A 21,561-nucleotide genomic window follows, 5' to 3' on the forward strand; every position below is an offset into this window, starting at 1 on the left:
AATTTACTTACAGATGGGCAGGAAATTACATAATTCCTTACAGGTAAGCACTGCTCTCTGATACCCAACTTGTTTGTATTACTTTCCAAATTTGTGAAAAAATGCCCAAGAAAGGACCAAGATTTCCTCTGTTTAGTCCTTAACTCTCACTGTAGAACATCCTGAAGTCTTCCTATGGTAGAATCTGTCCTCACATTTAATACAATTTTAAAAAGAAGAGAGGAAGGAAATCTTCAAAAGTTTTCTCATCAGTAGGTAAGTATGTGTAGTTATATCAGTCTGGTACATACTTAAGAGAAGTCATTAGAAAAAATTGTGTTTGAATTATCTCTGTAAAACCTTACTGTAAGCTTCAAAATCTATGGATTCCTGACAATCATGTCATATAATAAAGGAAAAAAATCAATGAAGTCTGAAAAATAGTACTGATTTATTATATTAATTTGGTTCATTTTTGAGGAACAAAGAAAGAAGAATATAAAAAAAAAAATCAGGGAAGTAATTCGTATTGGTAACCTACCAACTGTATGGTTGAAGTAGATTTGTCTCTGCCTGAATGTTCACTTAATTCAGATTCCATTGGAAGATCATGGGAATGTTCCCAGTGCCCATTAACTAAAGAAAGGCCCTGCTGAATGAAGATGCTTTGCAATTAGTTCTTAAACCCAAGGAACACAGATGCAGTCTTTCTCAAACTTTTGAGAAAGTTCAGCATTTACAAAAATTGTATTTATTGGTTAACATCAACATCTCTTAATGTTTATCTGGTTAAAAAAAACCTCGAAAATTGAATCAAATACATTATGAGTGATCATATTTGCTTGTGGAAATATACATTGTTTTGAAGCTGAAGATGAAAAATTGTTTAAACATTTTAAAACTTTTTTTTTTTTTAATTGTGAGATGATGGTAATGCTCTTCTCTCTGAGGATGCAACATTAGTGACAACTTTTTTTTTTTTTTTTTTTTTTTTTAACCAAACTAAATATCATTATAATCAAAATAGTCTCATTCCATTAATTTCACATAATATTCTTATGGCTGACTCAAAGATAGGAAACAGGGACCTAGTACTAACTATCTAAATCAGGCCAGTCATTAAATACTCTCTGCAAAACGCAAAAAGCTAAGCTTACTGTGTCTTAAGGGACATTTAAATAGCCTCTCATGCTGAGAAACTTAACGAGCTTTCACACTGTTACATTATATCCTCGTGCGTAGTCATATTTTCAGGCATCAAGTGCACTGAGATAAGACAGCAGAATTACCATAAGCATGGAACTGAGAAGGGAGATATTATTAATTTTGGGTACTACTGACCACAAAATTTATATTAGATTCTCAAAAACTTTGGGACAGGAGTCATTTGGGAATTTTAAGATACCATCTTTCAAAATATATTGTGCTTTCCTCTGAGTCTTCCATCTCTTCAAACTGTGCCTAGAGTAAATTACTATAATTATTATCTCATATGGACAAAAGCCTTTCACCTGCACCACTCCTAATATACTTAGAAAATAAATTCAATTAACTGTTTTTTTCCTTTTCTGAGCTACAAATATAGGGAGCACAGTCATGGCGCATATAAATCTATGAAGCAAAGAGAAATAGAAATCAAAAGTCAGTCTGATAGGAGCAGTTTAGAAAGCAACTGTCCAAGTTTCAGTCACACAAGCGATAACTACTTCCATAGTTATTTTAAAAACTTGTGCACTGCAACACCTCTAAATGGAAGAGATTCTTTGAAAGGATAAAACATACAAAACTTTACCTGTTCGCGTGGTGTTACCAAAAGAAAGAAACATTTTTCAATCAGAAAAAATCCATGAATCCCTCCAATTATTCCCAAAAGTTTCCAAATGTATTCTTTTCCTTCATAGAAATGTTCTACCTCTTGTGCTTCATGTTTATGTAAACCAAGAGTCTAAAAAGAGATGAAGTAAAAAATTTAAGTGCCAATATTTTAATCGTGGCTGGAGCAATTTATCATATTTTCATTTGATTTGTTTTCAAGATTTTCTTTTGCCACCTCTTTCAATTTAAATTGTATTTTGAGCTAGTCAACAGAGTATATGGATGACATCTCTCACTGTTCAAAGCTGCACTGTTTCAAGAGTTACATGAAATTGTCCTTTATGCATTTTCAGAGGATATATTTTTGAAATATATAGATTTTTACAGTCTAAGAAGTTGCTTCTGTCATCTTCTGATTTAAACTTCAAACTGAAAATAACATGGAAGGCTTTCTGCTGTCAAATGCTTCCGGTTTTCCCCAGGAGAGGAGAACAGCAGCCTTACTTTGCTTCCCTTCAGAAAAAAGGAACTGAAGAACTTTCTGGATGCATCACTTAAAAATAGTGAAGAACACTTTCAAACTTAAATACGTTCATTAAAGGAAGGTATTTGTCTGATACTCACTGAGAACGGTCTTTAACTACTTTTCCAGTTCCAATTCCAGCAAATGCATTCAGTACAAAAAACATTCCAAATAGAAACATTCATAAAGGTATGAAACACTTTTAACGAGTAGTAGAAATCTCCTTGTAACACTTGTTCCATACGAGAGGAAACTCAGTCAAAAATAAATGATAACATAATGGAAAATTTGTTTCTGTTTTACATGCTGCATGTTCTTAAAATTGATTTTGCGAATTTTGGAAGAAATAGTACCACTCACGCTGTTCAGGGCAGTAGTACTAATTTGGTTGAGAGCTTCAGGATCTACAAGATATACTTATGAAGGGAATTATTGATGTCTTATAGATCGTTTGAACAAATTTTCCTACAATCTGTTATAGAATCTGCCTCATGAAAGCATCTGAAGAATCTGCCTTGCAGGTTCCTGTGGGTTGGACTAGTGGATTATCTGAAAAGTTTTTATTGACATGGGTACACATTTTTTTCTGAATTAATCATTCATTCAATTCTGCTTCCTAGTCCTTGGAATCTTTCTCTGGACTTCAAAGCGTAGATGTATTTGGAATGGTAAGTAGTTGATACACATATTCATGGGAAGCTTTATTTGTTAAAATATTAATATTAGCCAGGTTTGAATGAAACTTTCTCCTGTGTGTCAGTGCATGTGCAAGTGCTAAGATCTTCACAGTACTGAAATGTGTATTACCCACCTGAGGAATAAGGTGTAGCAATGCGTCGCCAGAAAGGGTCCCGACTGCCAAACCAACAAACAGCTGTAAAATGAGCGTATAGATTTCTTGACAGGAGTTAAATAAAATTAGGGATGTACCAAACATAGATCCAACAGTAATAAGTAAAACTGCAACAGTGCTGTAACCATATTCTGTAGGGAAAAAGAAACAAAGTAAAACAACAGTACTTTTAACCATTCAAGTATCTCCATTTGTTTGCATTTGAGTCTTTGTATCGTATTTGTTTTTGAGGCTATGAAGTGATTCATTGTGCTACGTTCACTTTTTTCTAGTCACATGTGATACAGATGACAGAGTTGAAAGCCTAAATAATCATTTTTTTTCAGGCTCTACAGTTAATACAGTCTAATACCTTCAAGTTTCAGGCCTTAAAGTGCTGAGTAGAACATAACTGTGCCGATTAAAGATGCTCAGAGCAGCACAGTGAATGCTGGCCTGCATTTGTTCCCTGTCTTAACAGGTTTGTGCTTGTTTCTTTATGTCATCACCTGTGTATTTTTACAGTCAACACCACATAATTAACCAAACCAGTAAAGAGAGCAAGGCTTAAAGCTTCAAATGAATGCAGGCATTTAGTTTAGGATCTAGACATAAGTCTATTAGTTCAAATGCTGTTTACAAGTGTAGTGTGGACATACGTTCCTTCAGTCATCGCACCGGGTCCAGTCACTTATTTTTCCCAAGTTATTGGGATTTTTGGAAGGTTACTCTTATAATTCTTCTCTAATACACTACTTTTGTTTCAAGCCTCTTGCACAGTATGAATCCTGATTAACCTGTATGAAAGTCTTATGATGGAGGTAAAACACTGATGAAAAACAGACGTAAAGGAACTAATGCCAAAATATTCAAAAGTATCACTTAATGTTTCACACTTTAATAGCTCAGCACCTCATAAAATTAGACAGTAAATCCCACAGACTGCACATCCAATAGGTTATAGTAGATACTCAAGGAAGGTCAGACCCTGATGGCTTACCCAAAACAGCACAGTCTGTCAGTAAAATAGAACTAAGAATAAAATTAATGAGCCTGTGCTCAGGTCAGATGTAGGTCAAACATGAAGTCCATTGCTTGTCTGTGTCAAGCCAGCAAAAGTATCCCTCTGCTCATGGAAACCTTTCCCAAACAAGTATGGGGAAAAAGCTGCACAGAGGGCTCTGGCTCCTTCCCCTTTGTGTTTGAATAGATCAGTTTTTTCTCATTTACACAGATGTAAACATTTCTGCGATCATTAAAATGTCAGCGATCAGTCTGACAGTATTGGAGTCAGAAAATTCTAGAACATAGAAACTACCATGAACCTTGTACATGACCTGGGTAAGTTCCTTTTTCTTGGTCCCTCAATTTCCTACCTGAAAGAATGAGCATATCACCATAACATAGAAAAGATAAAAGAATTAAAGATAAAAGAATTAAATATTCAGATAACGAAAAGAGACATAAGAAAGGACTGTTACCTCTTTGGGAGCTTTAATAATTCCCCATACTCTGTACATTTCTTCATCCTGTAACTACTACTGTGATAACCGTGAAGGTCCTCTAATGTGTTTCAATTCTTTGAATTTCTTTTCTCGTGTATTTTAATTCATGCTCATAGTTCAATTAATCTGCACACTGTGGAATCATATTTCTGCTTATTCCCACAAACTGACTAATGTATCTAGCTCAAAGAACAGACGTAGTTTAGAGACTGAAAGATCTATTCCAGAAAGAATGTCGGCCAGCTAGGATGTAAGAAAAACTTATGAGTTCCTAATGGATCTAAACAACTAGAGCTAGCAATGGAGATGTTAGGATAAAGGCTTTGAAGGTGCTGATTTTCAGCCTGCCAAGTTTTTCCAAGAGCACCAAAAGAGATGCTCTAGGTGCAAGTGATTACTGTCAGATGCTTATTCTGTGTTGCCCATTCCTTGCTCCCAAACCCCCTGCCAGAAATTAACACTTCCTGTCATATACCAGCACATCTATGGTTCTAAACATTTCCCAGAAAGTTGATTATTTATAGAAAAAAAACAAACACCAGAAACATATTAAGAAGCCCTTAGCTCAATTTTTTTTTTTTTTTTTTTTTTCCTGATGGTGGACTAGGGAGTGGTGAGAGAAGAAGCTGCATCAGCAACAGTGGTTGCGCAGATATGCCTGGAAGTAGTAGCATGTGAAGGCTATAACTGCAAATGGAAATAAGCTGTCTAATTATACTCTGACTCAGCCCTTGTTCCCGCTCCATCACACAACTTCTGCTTCCCATACAATTGGTTTTGTTAGTTTTTCTTTTCACAATAATATGCCCAAAGTTCCTCTGCTGTAAAATAACACAGCACGAAAAGTCAGCAACGTTCACATAGAATTTATCTGTATTAAACATTTGCCACATCACAGTATGAAAAAAATTGACAGCTAACATAGTGTTGAGGCTATGTATAAAACCTGTGTAATGACTTCAGTATAAACCTTGCAGAAATTTTGTAAAATTTTTGCCCAGCAATCCCCTATTGAGGGCCCACTGCAGCTCACCTGCTGGCTACAGTAGGCACTTTTCTAAGAAATGGGGAAAAAAACATATATTGAACAAGAATTCTTTCTAATGTAACATCAAAACCATTGAATTCCCTCCACCGCCCAATACAATGCTTTTATCTGACATGCATGCTACAAAGTCACGCAGCACAGAAAATTACAGAGTCTCATCCTGATTGGTTTAAGGTTACTTGCGAATGAAATTTCTCCAGAAGCCCCGCATCTCCTCACCTGATTTGAAGCAATGCTACACTGATAACAACAACATAACTCACTTTCCAAAGTTGTTGGTGGAAGTTTCGTCTGCTTGGATTCAGGAAGCTGACATGAACAACTTAATAGTTGCTGAACAATTGCTGGACTCATTTGCTTGAAGTGCTCCTTGGAAATGGATGAAGAACTATTTTTTAAAAATATATTCACGAGTTCATCAGCAGAGAAACAAACCTATGTAGAAATATATACAAAATTACTGAGTATGTTGCATGCATCCACATTTTATGCTAGGATGTAATCTGTAATCTTAGGAGAACAGGTGGTTATGCAAAGTAGAGAAACTTGTTTCCCATATACACTGTTTTGGTTATATTATTTCAATTACTTCAATTAATCCTATTTTTTTTTTTCACTGAAACTTAATATTAGTAAATATTTCAGAAATATTAGATCTCTGTTAATACCATCTGAGGTTCTGACATGACAGTACCTCTTGATGCTTTATTATCTTATGTGCTAACAAGTCTTGCTTGTTATGTATGTATGTGCTTGCTGTTAATCTAATACAGCTTTGTATCAAGGCAGTACTGAAGGTTGTCCTTGTGCTTCATGGTTATATCTTCAGAGTTTGTGTTCAAATTCTTTTAACAATGCCATCACTTCAAGGTCAGCATGCCAGCTGTTACATAGTCTAGATTTGGTTTAAAGACTACTTAGTACTTGTATTTCTAGAGGTACATGAGAGTTTCAAATACTTTCTGTTATAAAGTCTCCTTTTCAAAAGAGCAAAATATGTTTTGAAAAATTTCATGAAGAACTTTCTTTCATCTCCAAGGTGGAACTTCTGGTTAAGATACAATCATTCAGCACCAAGACTGCTCCAGTGGGAATTTCTGCAAAACCTTTTAAAAAGACAAAAATTGTACCAAAAACTTCCCTTTCAGCAATAACCTTAATTTCTTAATCCCATCTAATTTTCTAGATTTCAATTTAAAGTTAAATATTTTGTTTCTTTCATTTAAAATAGTCTGTAACTGAAAATTGAGGAACTCCTGAATATTGCTTTTCTATTCACTGAAATTGTAAATTGGTTGGGAAAGCAGTATTTAAATAATTTTTTAAAGTTGTTATTGACCTCACTTTTAAATAACCTAATTAAATAGAGAAGTCCTCCTGCATCCATTCATTCATTAGTAAAGTGAAATATGCTTTGTATCTGTCTGAGAAATGGGATGAATTGAGCACCAATACACTGAATCTGAATATCACGCTCAGAGTAATGGGTGATCTTACTGTCTGAATCTCATCAGTTCCACCTTCAAGTGGAAGGACAGCAGCAAGAAAATTCAAAGTAGAGAAGACCTTATGTTTGTGCTCTGGAGTTATTTAGCAAAAATTGTGCAAAACCAATGAGTTGTATCAACAGCTGGAAGTCCAGGTCATAGCTGGTTCTAAGCAGCACTCCTCAGTGGTCAGTACTCAATGGTATTATTTAATGCCTCATCAGTGGCCTCGGTGCTGGAACAGAGTGCATCAATCAGTTGCGAAATCCAGCTGAGACAAAAATGATAGATATGCTGACAGTAATGGGTGCCGTTCAGAGGGATCCTCACAAGCCAATGGAATAGGCTGACAAATCATTCTTGAAGATTAGTGAAGATATCTTATTGCACCTCAAACAGAATAACCCCATACGACAATTAAGGTCGAGGGAAGGCAACTGGGAGGTATCTTAACAGAAAAGCCCTCGGGGTCCTGACAGGCAATGTGAACGAGCCACCAGTGGGCCCTGCTGGCAGTGAAGGCTCACTGCACACTGGGCTCTATCAGCAAGAGCAGAACCAGTGGCCGTAATGGAGAATGATTACTGCCATCTGCTCAGCATACTGTATCCAGATTAAAAACCAGCAATATGAGAAATACACGGCATGTACGAGAAGTTTGAAGGTGACCAAGATAGCTAGGAGCAGAAGCAAGGAGTGGCTGAGGAACCTGCATTGCTTTGTTTGGAGAAGACAAGGCATGTAAGGTACCACATCATCTTCCCCTCACTCCATTAGGTAGGTGGAGACTGAGCCTTTTCAGAGATGTACAGCAAAAGGGTAAGTGAAGATAGGAAGTAGTTGCAGCAGGTGATAATCCAATTATTTATAATAAAACAGTCACGAAATAAGGCAATAGAGTAGTGGTACAAGTTTCCCAGAAAGACAGCATCATCTCCATCCTTGGAGAAATTTAGAATTCAGATTGACATGGCCCTGTGGAACCTGATCTAACTGGGATGTTTTGAGAAGGAATTTAGAGGGCCCCCATGAACCTACCTTTTCCTGAGATTTAACAAGGAATTTTAAAAGAAAAAGCAATATCTTACCTGGAAAATAAATACTCCACACACAAATAATTTGTAACACTCACTTACTAAAATGTTCTTGAGGGCATGAGGACCTGCACCTTGTCCAGTGACAAGACCTTGCCTTTTAAGTTGTTTAATTAGGGAGCCAGACTACTAAACTTCCACACTAATGAGGTAATTACGTATGTACTCCTATAGGATGATAAAAATAAAATTTGCATATTATCATATGAAAAACTGGATGGTTGGATGAATTGATCATGTTAGTACGCAAATACGTATTTCTTTAATAAGGAATCATAAAAGAATCTGCAAATATAGTAATAAAATTAAATTGAAGTTAATATTATTCTTCTTATTAGATCTTCCACTGCTTGTTTTATATGCATTTTTAAGATCATAGATACAATGACTTAGAAAGCAGTGACCTTTTTTTCTGCAATGATGTTTTAAAAAAAAATCAAATTACAGGTTTAAATCTAGTTAGCAAACAAGCTGTAAACCAGTCAATGCTTCATCTGTGGCAGTATCTGTTACTCATGAAGCACAGATTTGTGCAGAAAGCGGGAGACAAAATTAGCAACAACACTGAAACACAAAGCCTTCCAGTGGAAAAATATGACAAAGAAAATAGATGCAAGTAGAAGAGGAATGGAACAAAAAAGAGAGGTTAAGAATCAAAGAAGATAAATTCTCTCCAGATTTTTCTTCGTGATTTTTCAGCATCCATACAAAATATTTGGCCCTCAGTTTGACCCACTAAAACACTTCAGAAAACACTCCTGTGCACTCTTCTTTTGATTTACAGTCAGTCTCACAAGTTCAAGGAATCTGAACTTGAGTGTTATCTATTGTTTGTATTGCTGGAGAATGCTTTTGCATCTTGTATGCCTAATATCACTGCCGATTTCGGATATTCATAATTTAAAGTTAATATGGAATACACTTAAAGTGACTTTCATTTAAAGTTATTTTGAGATTCCATTAAATGCCTCGCATCAGCTCATCAGCATGATTCTGTTTTGTGGACACTTGGAATGAGATAACCATATTGAAAGGATTTGCATACCAGATACAAATAAAATTATGCAAATCTATCAGAATGGCATTTAAACAGATGCCGTTCATCTCAGTTTCGCATCACTCAGCAAAAGTCAGTTGCACATCTACAGGAAAAAGAACCACTGTCTTTGTGCTAAGTTGAAGTATAAAGTACTAAAAACAATAGAAACAGTAATTGAAGCATATATTTTAAATGGATACATTAAAAATTAAAAAAATTCACCCTTTAGTCTGAGGAATGTCCTTCAGTCTAAAGGAAGAAGCTCAATTACCATTTTAATCACTGTGATAAACAACAATTCCTTAGTGTTTAATACTTAGGACTAAGATAACACCACCCATAATGAAACCCTGTCCAATGAGCTTTATTTAATAACACTTAATACTGTGACTAATACTATATAATAGTATAAAAACAAAAATAGATTTACCTGATCCCAATCTGTGTTACTCCCACGATCTTTATAATAATCTTTCAGATAGTCTTCTGTATAGCTTGCTTTGACTGGACTGCTCCTGGCTCCAGTACCCGTGCTTGTCATACCATAATATCTTCTTTTGTAACTTTGGAATTGTCCATTTACAGTGCAGGACTTTCTGGCTGTAAGCACGTTGAGGAGTTGTTCCAATTCTGGTTATTTATCAAAAAACAGAAATTTTACCATGGGAAAATACACTTTAGACAAAACTCAAAGTATTTTTTAATAATTTTGTCAATTTTAATATTAATTCCTCTTTTTAATATTTTTCTCTCCACTGTTCAGTACTGCAGGTCGTTTCAGCATAGCAGCTCTGGTATTTTAAGTCATCAACATACTCAGCATTTCCTCCTTTACAGCACCACACTGGCAATGACAATTTCAGGGAAAAAGAGATGTGACTGAAAAGCATTTCATGTTCCATTGAAACGTGGGTCTCTATCAAAATTATCTACGAATTACTGCCAAATATTTTCATAATTTCTTGAACTGTCCTGCCGGGGGCAGGCATTAAGATACTCCAGAGAGAAAGGTGCTTTATTGGGTGCCCTGAAAACACCCCTGAGGACGCCATACTGCCCCTTGTACTTCTGAAATGGAAAACAGGGCAGCAGATTTTCTGCCTCGTTTGGTCAAGTTGCTAATCTGGAAGCATGCCCGATCACAGCACTGAAGTAGACAGCAGGGAGCCAGGAGCCCCAGCCCAAGTCCTAGACAAGGCAGGGCATGCATACCCCATGGCATAACTGAGTGCAATGGTTGTACTTGCTAAAGAAATGCTGAATTTTACAAGGGGTCATGTTCTATCACACTTTCATTTCCCTTCCATTTTTTTCCAGCCTGGTCATCTCCCTTCACTCCTGTGCTTTTCAAGATAAAGTCATACTGATTGTTTAGGTAAACCTGAGTTTGTACATTAAGAACATACATACTGATTTCAGTGAAATTTAGACTGATGAGATTAACAATGTTTCCATCTGATGATCCATTGTTTTTTAGTACTGTTATTTAGAAAAAGCTAATAGTATAGTCTTAACAATAAATCTTTGAGAAAGGCTTATGCTAAGGTGTTTTTTTTTTCTTAAACAGCTCTGAACACAGCTGAAGACAGCTTTATTTGCTAACTGTAGGCAACTCTAATTTCTCATTTTTTCCACAATTCACATTCTTGCTTTTTTTCTTCCTGTTCCTTTTAGGAATTTAAATTTATTTAAAGAGACAATTTAATTAACTTAAGTTTCAAATACATTTACACTGTAACAAAATAGTTAAGAATATTTTTCATTTTCTCTAAATGATATCCTATCTCCACTAACCATAAAGGAAGACCTTCTACTGTCTTCACTAGGGTCTGGATTTTAACATACAAAGCTATGGAGTAGCATTGTGCCCATCTCCATCCTTTCTTGTGAGTCAACTGACAAGATCTCCACTGGCACTTCTAAAGGAACGGTTTTGCTGCAAAGACAGTTTATGCAAGTGCAATATAAGACATTTTATAATTTGCTTCTGTGATTTAATATATCTCTCTGCATCCTAACAGTCATAATAATGTGTTTACCTATGCTTAGTTTTACATTTTAAGTTGTTTTAACCCGGACTTAGTGTAACTTTTTAGAAGTGCTTTGAATATACTGTAGAAGTGTTGATTTCAGCAGTACCCACAAAGGAGTAGATGTCTTATCCAAACTTTCTAAATCCACAGTAGGCCCTGAGTAGATGGTTTAGAACTCTGCATCTAATTCCTCTCCTACAGGGGTATGTCTGCACTGCAGCCTGAGGCACCAGAGTACCTAATGTGCCCAGTGCATGTGAATGATCCCCTCTACCCCTAAGTTAGTCTTGTGATGTGGTTGCAGCAGCACAGCAGCAGAGAAGGCCCTGGCAAACTCAGTGCCCTCACAGCAAGACTTCCACTCTCAGCCTCCAGACTACACTGAGAAGCTGTCATAAATTATGACAACACTATGTATGTAATAACTATAGTAACAACGTTTTATATTTCCTAGAGAATTAGAAAAAAAAAGTTTATTTTCCAGCACCTACAGGTGAAGAAATACCTTACCTGCCACTTGAAGCTCTGTGGTACTATTCAAAGAATTGAAAATATATTTTATAAAGAATTCTGGGGAGGGCAAGCTTGCTTTTCCCATGCAGACTCCTTGTAGAGCCAAAGTAATAATCAAAGCAGCCAAGCGTGGAAGAGTGTTTTCATCAGCACCATCTCTGTCCATTATATCAGCAGTTTTCTCCAGAGTACTCACATCAACACACTGAAATCAGGAGAAAACAGCATGAAGACAGCCCCGATCACCTCGATTTAAATAATAAGAGTGACAGGAGGAGAAAGTGGAGAGAATGCATTCACAGCCAGCCAGAAAAAAAAAAAACAGAGGTTAAAGCTGTAATTGACAGCAGGACAGCAAATAAGAAACAGAGGACAGTTCCAGGAGAACAGGGATAGAATAAAATAAGCTGAAATTTTACCCAGATTCTAAGGGGAAGAAGTACAGAACTTCATTCACATTATTCCTGTTCAGTGCTATTTCTGCTTCCCCTATGCCATGCTCAGTTACCTTCACATTCCAGGAAGTGGCAGAAAAGTGAGGAATTTTTGTTAAGGCACAAGATGTTGGCCCAAATAATATGGATTTTAAACTCTTATTAATCTCAGACTTCAGGAAGAGTTCTCTTAATATTTTCCCTTATTTATGAAATCGATACATTGTTATAGGACAATTACATGGAACAAGATGGAAAGCCACCATTATGCAGATAAAGGGTGACTTCCCTTCCAGGTGGCCAAAGAGATGCTGTAGACAGTAACGTACATCCAGAAATGTGTATGCAGGCAGGTCTGAAATGAGGGGCAGTCTACAGCTGTTTGTTGCACAAAAATATATCCCTTTATTTCCACCAATTCTGGCTTTCTTGTTCATTTTCACTGCAAAAATTTGGAGTTTGGGGAAAAAAAAAAAGATTAAATTTATAAAAGCTCATTTATTATTTCTGATAATAATGAAACTGAAAAGTCAGATGAGCCAGTACAGTAATTGCTTGTTCTACACAATCATCTCTTTCTATGTGTGCCTTAAACACTGTGGGGCAGAAGCTAACATCTTCTTTTCCTGTCCATGCAATACAGTTTCATTCTCAGAACCCAAAATTTCCTCCCTCATTTCAAATAACTTACTAGTGCTATAATCATATAATCAGAAGATACTTTCTGTAAGTCATAAACATAGAAGAAGACACAAACTGCCTTTCTTCTATCATTGTGCAGAATTGGCCCTTTTCCATAATTTAAGTGTTGTGAAACTAAGCATTAGAAAGTCTATAATATTTTGAGTATTTTTCACTTAAACAAACAAACCAACCTTCTTCTCCCTCATGTCAGTGGTAAACTCTCAGTTACAGAAGTGATTTGACAATTGAATATACTGCCAGTGCAAACAGACTGCACAGCAAAGCACTTCATGGATTGCTATTCTATCTGGACATGCCAAATATCCACTGGTGTCCCTTTATATTTGCCCAGATACCATTGGATTTTTTTGGAAATCAGCACATTCACCAAGGCTTAGAAGCAAATATACTGGTCAATGAATAATTTATGATAGGGAAATGATCACACAAAGAACACAGAAAGAACTGGAGGTCCTCAGTGCTCTCTGCTTAGCTGGGACTCCTTGCCTGTTTGCACAGAAAACCTACTACAGCATGGTGCAAATTAAAATTCAGTGAAATAAAAAAGAAAGGGGGAAATTCAAAGTTTGCAATAGACCAAATTTAACTTTAATATTATGAACAGACGTAAAGGGCTTCTTACAGCAGTTCAACTTGTACTTCAGTAGTTATCTAATCTAATAAAACCTTATTTTATTGTTTGTTTGGGGTTTTTTTTCGTTGTTTGTTTGTTGTTAAATAAGGAAAAGAGTAGGATTTTTTTAGATTGTTAACTCAAACATATTATTCTATAATTTTATCATACTTGAGATCAGGAATTGTAAACAGTGGTGAGAAAAACTTGTTGCATGACTTTAAGAGATGAATATACTCAATACACTCTTTATTATTAAGTCTGAAATTTAAGCTTATCCATGTCAGTCTTTCTGCAAGGCATATCCATGCTCAAGGATAATTAGATACGTGACAAAAATGAATGAGCCCTTCAGATCTTAGGACATAATCTTACTCCCACCATACTTCGCATGGAGATAGAATCTCATAGGTTCTCATGACAGCACATTTACTCTTTTCATTCTATAGCCAGACCAGTTTTAGAACTGCTTTGCTTTATACCATTTAGATACAATCACCAGTAGCATATCTATATTAATTAGTAAATACAGTAGATGAGAAAGTATTTTCTGTCCTTGAGGCTAAGTGCAAGATCTTGTACCTATGCAGCTACAGTTTTCCACATACCTTAAGCAGAGCAACTGTATCTATGCTAGCTATTTCCCCAACTATGTCTCAACAGAGTCTATGAAAAGGTTAGGCAGTGCATGCCAAAATGCCAGTCAAGGAGAAAGCTAGCATTGGACAGGAGGTACACTAAAAAATCAGCCCATGCTCTGTTACTGGCCAGTTGTCTGCAATATCGACATAATGCTTGAACTAGCTTAAAGGCACTGTATCATTTGCTTAAAGGCATATCAGCAGCAACTATAAAAGTATTTTTACTTATCCTTTCTTTACCTGGGTTTCAGGAGTTTTAAAATGTTTCTTTACTGCAGCCAAAATGTCTTCTGTTTCATTCCGTGAAAAATAATAACAGTCTTCGTCATGTCTCAAATTGAGCATACTCTTTAGGTAAAATTTATAATCCTTATTACTCAAGTTGAGTTTTGAAGAACACACATCTCTATGATGAAGAATGTAGTAAAGGAGAACAAGAGAAATTCTCTCAAATACTTCTTCACTGAGATGATCTTCTAAACCTCCACCAGCTATTAGTAACATAGCATCTGGTTCAAGACACTGCAAAGAAATTGAAATAAATGGAAATCCAAATCAAGAAACACATTGCTAGTCACTTATAATTCAATATGATAGTGTAATAGGAGAATTCCACTCTTAAATATAAGGCATCAAACCTAAGACTACACAGACGGGAGCTGATGGAAATAGAAGAGGAAGGTGCTTATCATTTATTTCAGTTCTACAGCAGCTAGATCACACCTTGCATCTTTTTTTTTTCCAGAGCCTCTTCTTTTTTACAGAAATGTCAAGCCTCCAAGGGATTTAAAATTTACTATAAAACAGGAAGAACTGTTGCCAAAACTTCACTGCAGAGAAATGAGTCTTCCACTGGTTTCAACAGATTTTATCTAATATATCTACAACTAGGAGTAAGACCTACTGCTTAATCATTCTGTATGGGTTTCTGTTATACGACAAAGACCATAACTGACCACAGTTAATCCACGGTATGTGAACAAAAGTTACATCATTTTTAATACAGTGTTAAGAGTCTTAATTGACCCAGCAATCATGAGGCTATCTTTTTTTTTTCCTCAATCCATCCTGTTAAACAGAACAGCTCCCTTCAGCGCAGAAAGGCAGTACAAGTTCTCAACATTATCTGGTCCTCTAAATGAATTTCAAGAGGGACTGAAAATAAATACCCTATATGTGGTTTATATTTGAGCAGGCAAAGGTTTATATATGTAAAACTACAATTATTACTGATGAAAAAAAAATTTCCAGAAACTTTTGCCAGCTCAGACTAAAGTGAGCCTTTAAAACTAAGCCATAAAAATCGATAGAGCTCTGTATCAGGCTATGGGAAATGAGACAGTGAATTCCTGAGTATAGAGTGTTTCTTGAAGCGACTCTGTAACTATTCATTGTGCAGTCATTTCTTTTCTCAGGTTGGCTCTCTCCAAGCACTAAGAAGCCATGTCAGCTAATCTCAACCATTATGATAGACTAGCCAGAATGTACATGTGTGAGAAGAAAACTACAGCATGAGAGGACCATAATTACACTCCAGTTCATGACTAAATTGAACCCATGCTGTCAAACTGAACTGCTTATGGCTACAAGCATGAGGTGTTTGTTGGTGTAGCTCTCCCTGTACATTAGTTCATTTTCCTACGCAGAGGCAGAGTAGAATCAAACACACATTGCTGCGTTCAGAAACCAATGTTCCCTAGAGGAATTGAGAGAGCTGCCATATTTTAATATAAGTAATTCCCGCAAAAACTAACACAAATACTCAATATAATCAAAGAGAACTGTGGATGGTAATGACCAATTAAATATTTATACTCATAAGCAAGCTCCATTTCAATATGAAAAGAAGTATGATCCACTGTGCCCTGCCCAATTGCCTACAAGGTCTGGAAAACATTAGACTTTCAGTGTATGACTCCAAACATTAATGTTTGGGCTAAGATCACATAGGTACTCTATTCTCTGTCCCAAAGGCCTCAAGTTAGCCAGCTAGTATTTTTGAATACACATTCAATTTGTGTAGTAATATAAAAACAAAACAAAAAACAGAACAAACAACAACAAAAACATTCTGTATGTACTGAAATAATTTCAAAGGCTTCTGTAACATTTCAAAACTCAGTAGGGATAAACTATAATCACCCAGTTTTTTGTTTGTTTTTACAAGTAAGATGACGGAAAAGTAAGCAGTTTGGGTTTGTTTTTTTGTTTTTGTTTTTTAAGGAATAAGGTACATTGTAAAAAGATGCTTCTACTGTATAAGGTCAGCTCATTAAAAGTGACTTTTAAGGAGATATCAAGAGAACATGAGTGGGCTCACCACTTGTAATTTTTGCCATTAGGAATATTTCATAGGCATAACAACATGCATGATCTTGGTTTAGGAAACTTATTTGCTTTTAAAACACAGAGCCCAGATTTGAAACTAGGAACAGCACCCTGATTTTCTTTGTTCAAGAAATCAGAAGTTTAAAATAAAGCATCTCTTACTTTGCAAGAAATATATACCTTTGTGTGTTTGAGAAATAAAGGAGTGACAGATGCTGTTCAAGAGCTACCAGACCCTGCCCAAGGAGTCTGGAAGCCAATATGCAACAGCGAACCAAAAAGGAAACTAAAAAAACCGTTAAACTTTGTTGCTTTTAAATATTCATTGGAGACATCATTAAAAAGAAGAAAAAAAAATGAAACCAGAGTCTTCTGGTATGACTGGAATCCTGGATTTATAAGGGAAAGTTCAGTCTGAAATCAATTAGTTATTCCCAACAAGCATGAGAGAGAAAATGCCAAGCAAAGATGGGGCGTTCTGTTTCAAATTTTGGAGATCTTGAAAGGCAGCAAAGACTGTGAGCAGCACTATCTTGTGTTACCAAATCCCGTTAAATCATCTCGACAGACCTCAGCACAGCACACTATGAGGGCTGCACATCACTGAAGATGTCACTCTCAGCCTCTGGATTTTCTGTAGAGAGCTGTGTCCCAGTGTAGGATGCATGCAGTATTACAGCCAGCACTGAAATGTACTGCAAATGGTGAATGCCCTTACATTTTTCCCACAGAAAATTTCAAAGATGAAGCTTAAAGAGATAAAGTAAGGCCCAGCAGGGTTTCATTTAGATTTCTTCCGTTGAGGGACACAGTGGTTATGCTCTCCAAGTAAAGATCACAAACAGAAGATAAATGATGGCAATTCAGAGAAGCTAAACACAGAAGGAAAACAAAGAGTAGGCCCATTTTGAGATGATTAGGAGGCATCTATAACCATTACTATTTAATATTTTCTTGCTTTGATCTGGGTCCATACTTAAAAACACTGAGAAAAATCTCCTGTACTATCTCCTTTTATTAAACAAACACAAAATGATTTAGGGAAAAACAGACAACTACATTATCTACGTATGAAATTTCACATTGGGGCTCACGAGAAAAATGGGAGCATTTGAAGGAAGAAACAATTAAGCATCCTCTGCGCAGGAGGAAAATTTCTCCACCTCATTGGCTTGGCTGATTGCCAGGAATGGTATATTCTCAAAACAGTCACCATTATGAATGTCCTCATAATTCTAATCCAAAGAGATAGTCGGATGTATGTTTTCACAGAACCAAGCCAAAGCTGGAGGAGCATTAACCAAGGCCAAGACTGACCAAGCTCTTACTAGCTCCTTTCAGGTGAGTCGCTCACTTGCCACCATCTCTCTCCTCCCACAGTTTATGATCTTATTATTCTTGTTCCTTTCCTTGTCAAACCAGGAATCAGCTCTGAAAAATAATCTCAACTCGGCAGCTGAGACTTCTGTGGAGCCATACCCTGGACTGTTTCCAGTTTTAGTCTGGATATGCAGATTCATTGCTCTGCCTTTAATTTTCTTTGACTCAAACTGCTTACCAAAAACTTTCCCGAATCTTTAATACTTCAGCAAAGCTGCAGATGAATCTGTGCTAATTCTCTCAGATTTATTTTTTATGAACCAAAACCAACAACAAAAGTGACTGGTCTTACCCCAGATTTTACCTGTCTTCCACAGTGAAAACCTTCTGGGAGCCAAATTCAAGCTTATGCTTTTTTAGTTAGATCAGAGTGAAACCGGAAAATCCTTGTTGGAAAATAAACACTTAAACTTCAAAGGAAAACTATTACTGTCATGAGACTGAAATATGGGGCTTTTAAGGCATACTTGTCACATCTGGAACACCTCTTCTTTACAAGATCAAACAATTAGCATTAGTAATTTGCGAAGCAACGATTCAAGCAGGGACTATCAATTTTTGCCTGTGATGAGTCTTATTTGTGTTTAGGCTATGTTTTTAGGATGACTTTACTATAACAAACAACTTTAGAACTCACTGAAGATTCCGTAAAAATATTGCTCATTAATTGAAGCACTGACCAGATTACAATCCTCTTGCATGCCATAAATCCGCTGTGGGCATTCAACTCTCTCCAGCACAATTCTGACCAGTTCTCGTGGGTGGTTTGTGTGGAGCTCAGGGTTGTCAGCTGAAAGAAGGCGTAAAACTTCCATCAGATAGCTTCGGCTGGGAGCAGAGCTGCCATCCTGCCCGTGCTCTTCCCCAAGCTGTCCTTCAGCAATGAGCACGCTGAGCAGGAAAGCGGAACATACCACCCCAATAGCTGGGTGCTTGCTCAGAAAGCACATCTCCTCTTCCTGCAGCGCCTGAGCTGCACTGAGTGTTGGAGTGTTGTTTGCACTTCACAGCTTAAACTCGAAACCTGAGGAATCTGAATAGTAAAGGGGAAAAAAACCCCAACCCCTTAATTAGTGTGAATGCAATATGTTTGAAAGGATTTATTAATTGGTTGGCTAAGCCGCTTTGCAGTGACAAGCTGTTTTTGAACAACAGGGAGCCTGTAAGGGCTTTACAGCCCAGAACAGCAGGAAACTAAGACAACCACAGCCTTAAAATTTCTGTAGAATTACCAATAAGTGATTGATTGAAACTGCTTTTCCCTCCTCATAAAAATAAAGTGTATGATTTTCGTTTCACTCTTATGGCATTGCACTCACTAATAATCCTCTTCAGTAAGAACAGGAAAATGCTGTAGCTTTCACTTTTATTCCATTATGAAACAGGTTTTTAGCAGCAAAAAATATCTGTAAATAAAGATTACTGTTCTAATTCTGATACAGAGTACAGTAATTATGTTAGAAAGGAATGATATAGAGCAAGTTTCATTTCCAAAACACTTTATCAACATTACCAAGCTCCAGCTATAAAACATGAAACAGAACGAACAGGATATCCTTAAAAATTAATGACATTTTATGATCAGGGGAAAGAGTTACAAGACTGAGGTCATAATTTCATTCGTAGAACTCAGGGAACAAACAAGACAAACATCAGAAAGAACAAGTTTGACTTCTTAACTCTAGATGCAAAGCACGTATTGTAAATCTGTCTTGACACTATCCTTCCCAGTGTCAGGCTATACCATCACCTTTGCTTTAACAACATCCATTCCAGTACAGAAGAAACAAAAGAGTTTCTCTTCTGTTTTCCACAAAGACTTTTTCATTTTATTGGTAGGCATATGCTGGCAGCAACAGATATTTTCAGATGACAACATACATACATTAAACAGCCACACACAAGATCAGCATTTTTTTGAAGTGCAATACGATTTGTGTGTGTGTGTGTGTTCGATTTCAAAACAAACCCAGCAAATGGAGTATTTAAAAAGGAGAAACAAAAAAAACAAAAAAAACCAGCAAAACACTGCTGAATTCTAGCTGACATTCACTCCCTAACTAAAGTTACTAAGTTTTAGACACTAGGAAATCTTTTGCTATATAAATAAATGTTACTGTTAGCACTCTTGTTGGGAAACACTGACATCTAAATGTTATTTTCTTACCTTCTGAAGGGAGAAAGAAAGCCTGTGTATCTAGCTTCGTGGCCTTTTGAATCCACAGAAGTATTTAGCTGCTGGAAGTCCAATGTTTTTAAAATTCTTGATGGTGCTCTGGAAGCTGGAGAGGATTAGTTTATAGCTGCCTTGAAAAGTTTTCAGTTGCTATGGAGAGAGCTGGCTCTTAAGGTAACAATGGAGGTGGACAGGAATTAGTACATGTTCTTCTTGGCAAGTTCTAAGCATCACATTATTGTACGTATTTTACATATTCTGGTAGTTATCATTTTATGCAAATGGTGCCTGCTCTACTCTATCAAAACACAAGATATGTAAAATCTACTGAAGAATGTATTTCATTACAATGGGTAATACAAATTAGCACCCTAACTGTTCTCTGCTATGTTACAATAATGGAGCGATTTTATGATATATTGAATTTCTTCCTAAATCAAAACTTAATTTCCTTTTGCAAACACTAGAACAGAAAAATACATTTTTAAAGCACTTCCATTAAAAAAAAAAAAAAAAAAAAAAAAAAAAAAAAAAAAAAGTTGTTTTTCTTTAGGAAGCACTGTCCTCAGAGAACAGGCTCTTTCTTTCTTTCTTTCCTTCTCATTCTGTACTACACTCACACCATTTATAAAACCAGGGACAGCCCAAACCACAATGAAAAAAATTCTTCCTCCCACTCTAACTTTCCTGAGGGGTTCTTTTGCAAAGTTGACATTTATGTCGCCATGTTGCTACTGTATTATTGCACTAGAATATAGTGAAAACTGATGACTGACAGATTTCCATAGTGATAAATACACCAGTCATATCATTCTTCCACCTTGCAAACCTTCAGTGCGATAATGAATAATTAGCATCTCACTTTGTTCTTCAAACCCTGAGAAGCAGTAAGACTGCTTACCTTACTGGTAACAGAAACATCGTGTTTCTCTTCAGAGCTCTAGGGACACAGTCCTGGGTTCTAAAATGCCAGCAGTGCTTCCTCCAAAGCTGCCAGCTCAAAGGGAATAATCTGGTGTTAGTAAAGCTGAGAGTTGGCAACTGAGACTGGTGGGAAAAAAAAAAAAAGAAAAAAAAAAAGAAAAAAAGAAAAGAGAACAACAAGAGCTCAAGTGAAGTGCAAAATGTAAAGAAATGATGTTCCCAAAAACACAATTACAGGTATATGGAACAGTGTAAACTCTTGTGTGATCAAAGCTGAACATTTAAAAAATTAGTCCTACTATTATTTACTCAATGATACCAAAGACCCTCAACATTTGTACTGAAATGTGTTTTATTTTACTTTCTCAATCTATTTTTTTTTTTTTTTTCCCCTGTTCTGGCTTTTATGTAATTTGTTCTATGAAACAATGCTATGTCCACATTTGTTCCACTAATAAAAACAGTCCCTCAGACGATGTGGGAATAGCTTCC

The 21,561-nt window shown here is 36.3% G+C and overlaps 1 protein-coding gene across 12 annotated transcripts in view; it reads right to left on the reverse strand.

Annotated features, from left to right (window-relative positions):
• SLC39A12 (solute carrier family 39 member 12) overlaps nt 1–21,561 on the reverse strand; it is a 48,395-nt gene that overhangs the window by 19,096 nt on the left and 7,738 nt on the right. For 3 of the 12 annotated variants that reach the window (XM_048950466.1, XM_048950467.1, XM_048950468.1), the window contains 10 exons: nt 21,047–21,142; nt 20,137–20,313; nt 18,650–19,002; nt 14,502–14,783; nt 11,866–12,073; nt 9,753–9,952; nt 5,966–6,137; nt 3,129–3,301; nt 1,772–1,924; nt 521–631 (listed from right to left, as the gene is read on the reverse strand). In XM_048950466.1, coding sequence (XP_048806423.1) covers nt 521–631; nt 1,772–1,924; nt 3,129–3,301; nt 5,966–6,137; nt 9,753–9,952; nt 11,866–12,073; nt 14,502–14,783; nt 18,650–18,919 — 1,569 coding nt within the window. In that variant the 5' untranslated portion in view covers nt 18,920–19,002; nt 20,137–20,313; nt 21,047–21,142. Of the gene's footprint in view, nt 1–520; nt 632–1,771; nt 1,925–3,128; nt 3,302–5,965; nt 6,138–9,752; nt 9,953–11,865; nt 12,074–14,501; nt 14,784–18,649; nt 19,003–20,136; nt 20,314–21,046; nt 21,193–21,561 lie in introns of those variants that run through there. The other 9 variants (XM_048950472.1, XM_048950465.1, XM_048950474.1 and 6 more) reach the window with 7 other exon arrangements.

Source organism: Lagopus muta, chromosome 7, assembly GCF_023343835.1.
Source record: "Lagopus muta isolate bLagMut1 chromosome 7, bLagMut1 primary, whole genome shotgun sequence".
Lineage (NCBI taxonomy): Eukaryota > Metazoa > Chordata > Aves > Galliformes > Phasianidae > Lagopus > Lagopus muta.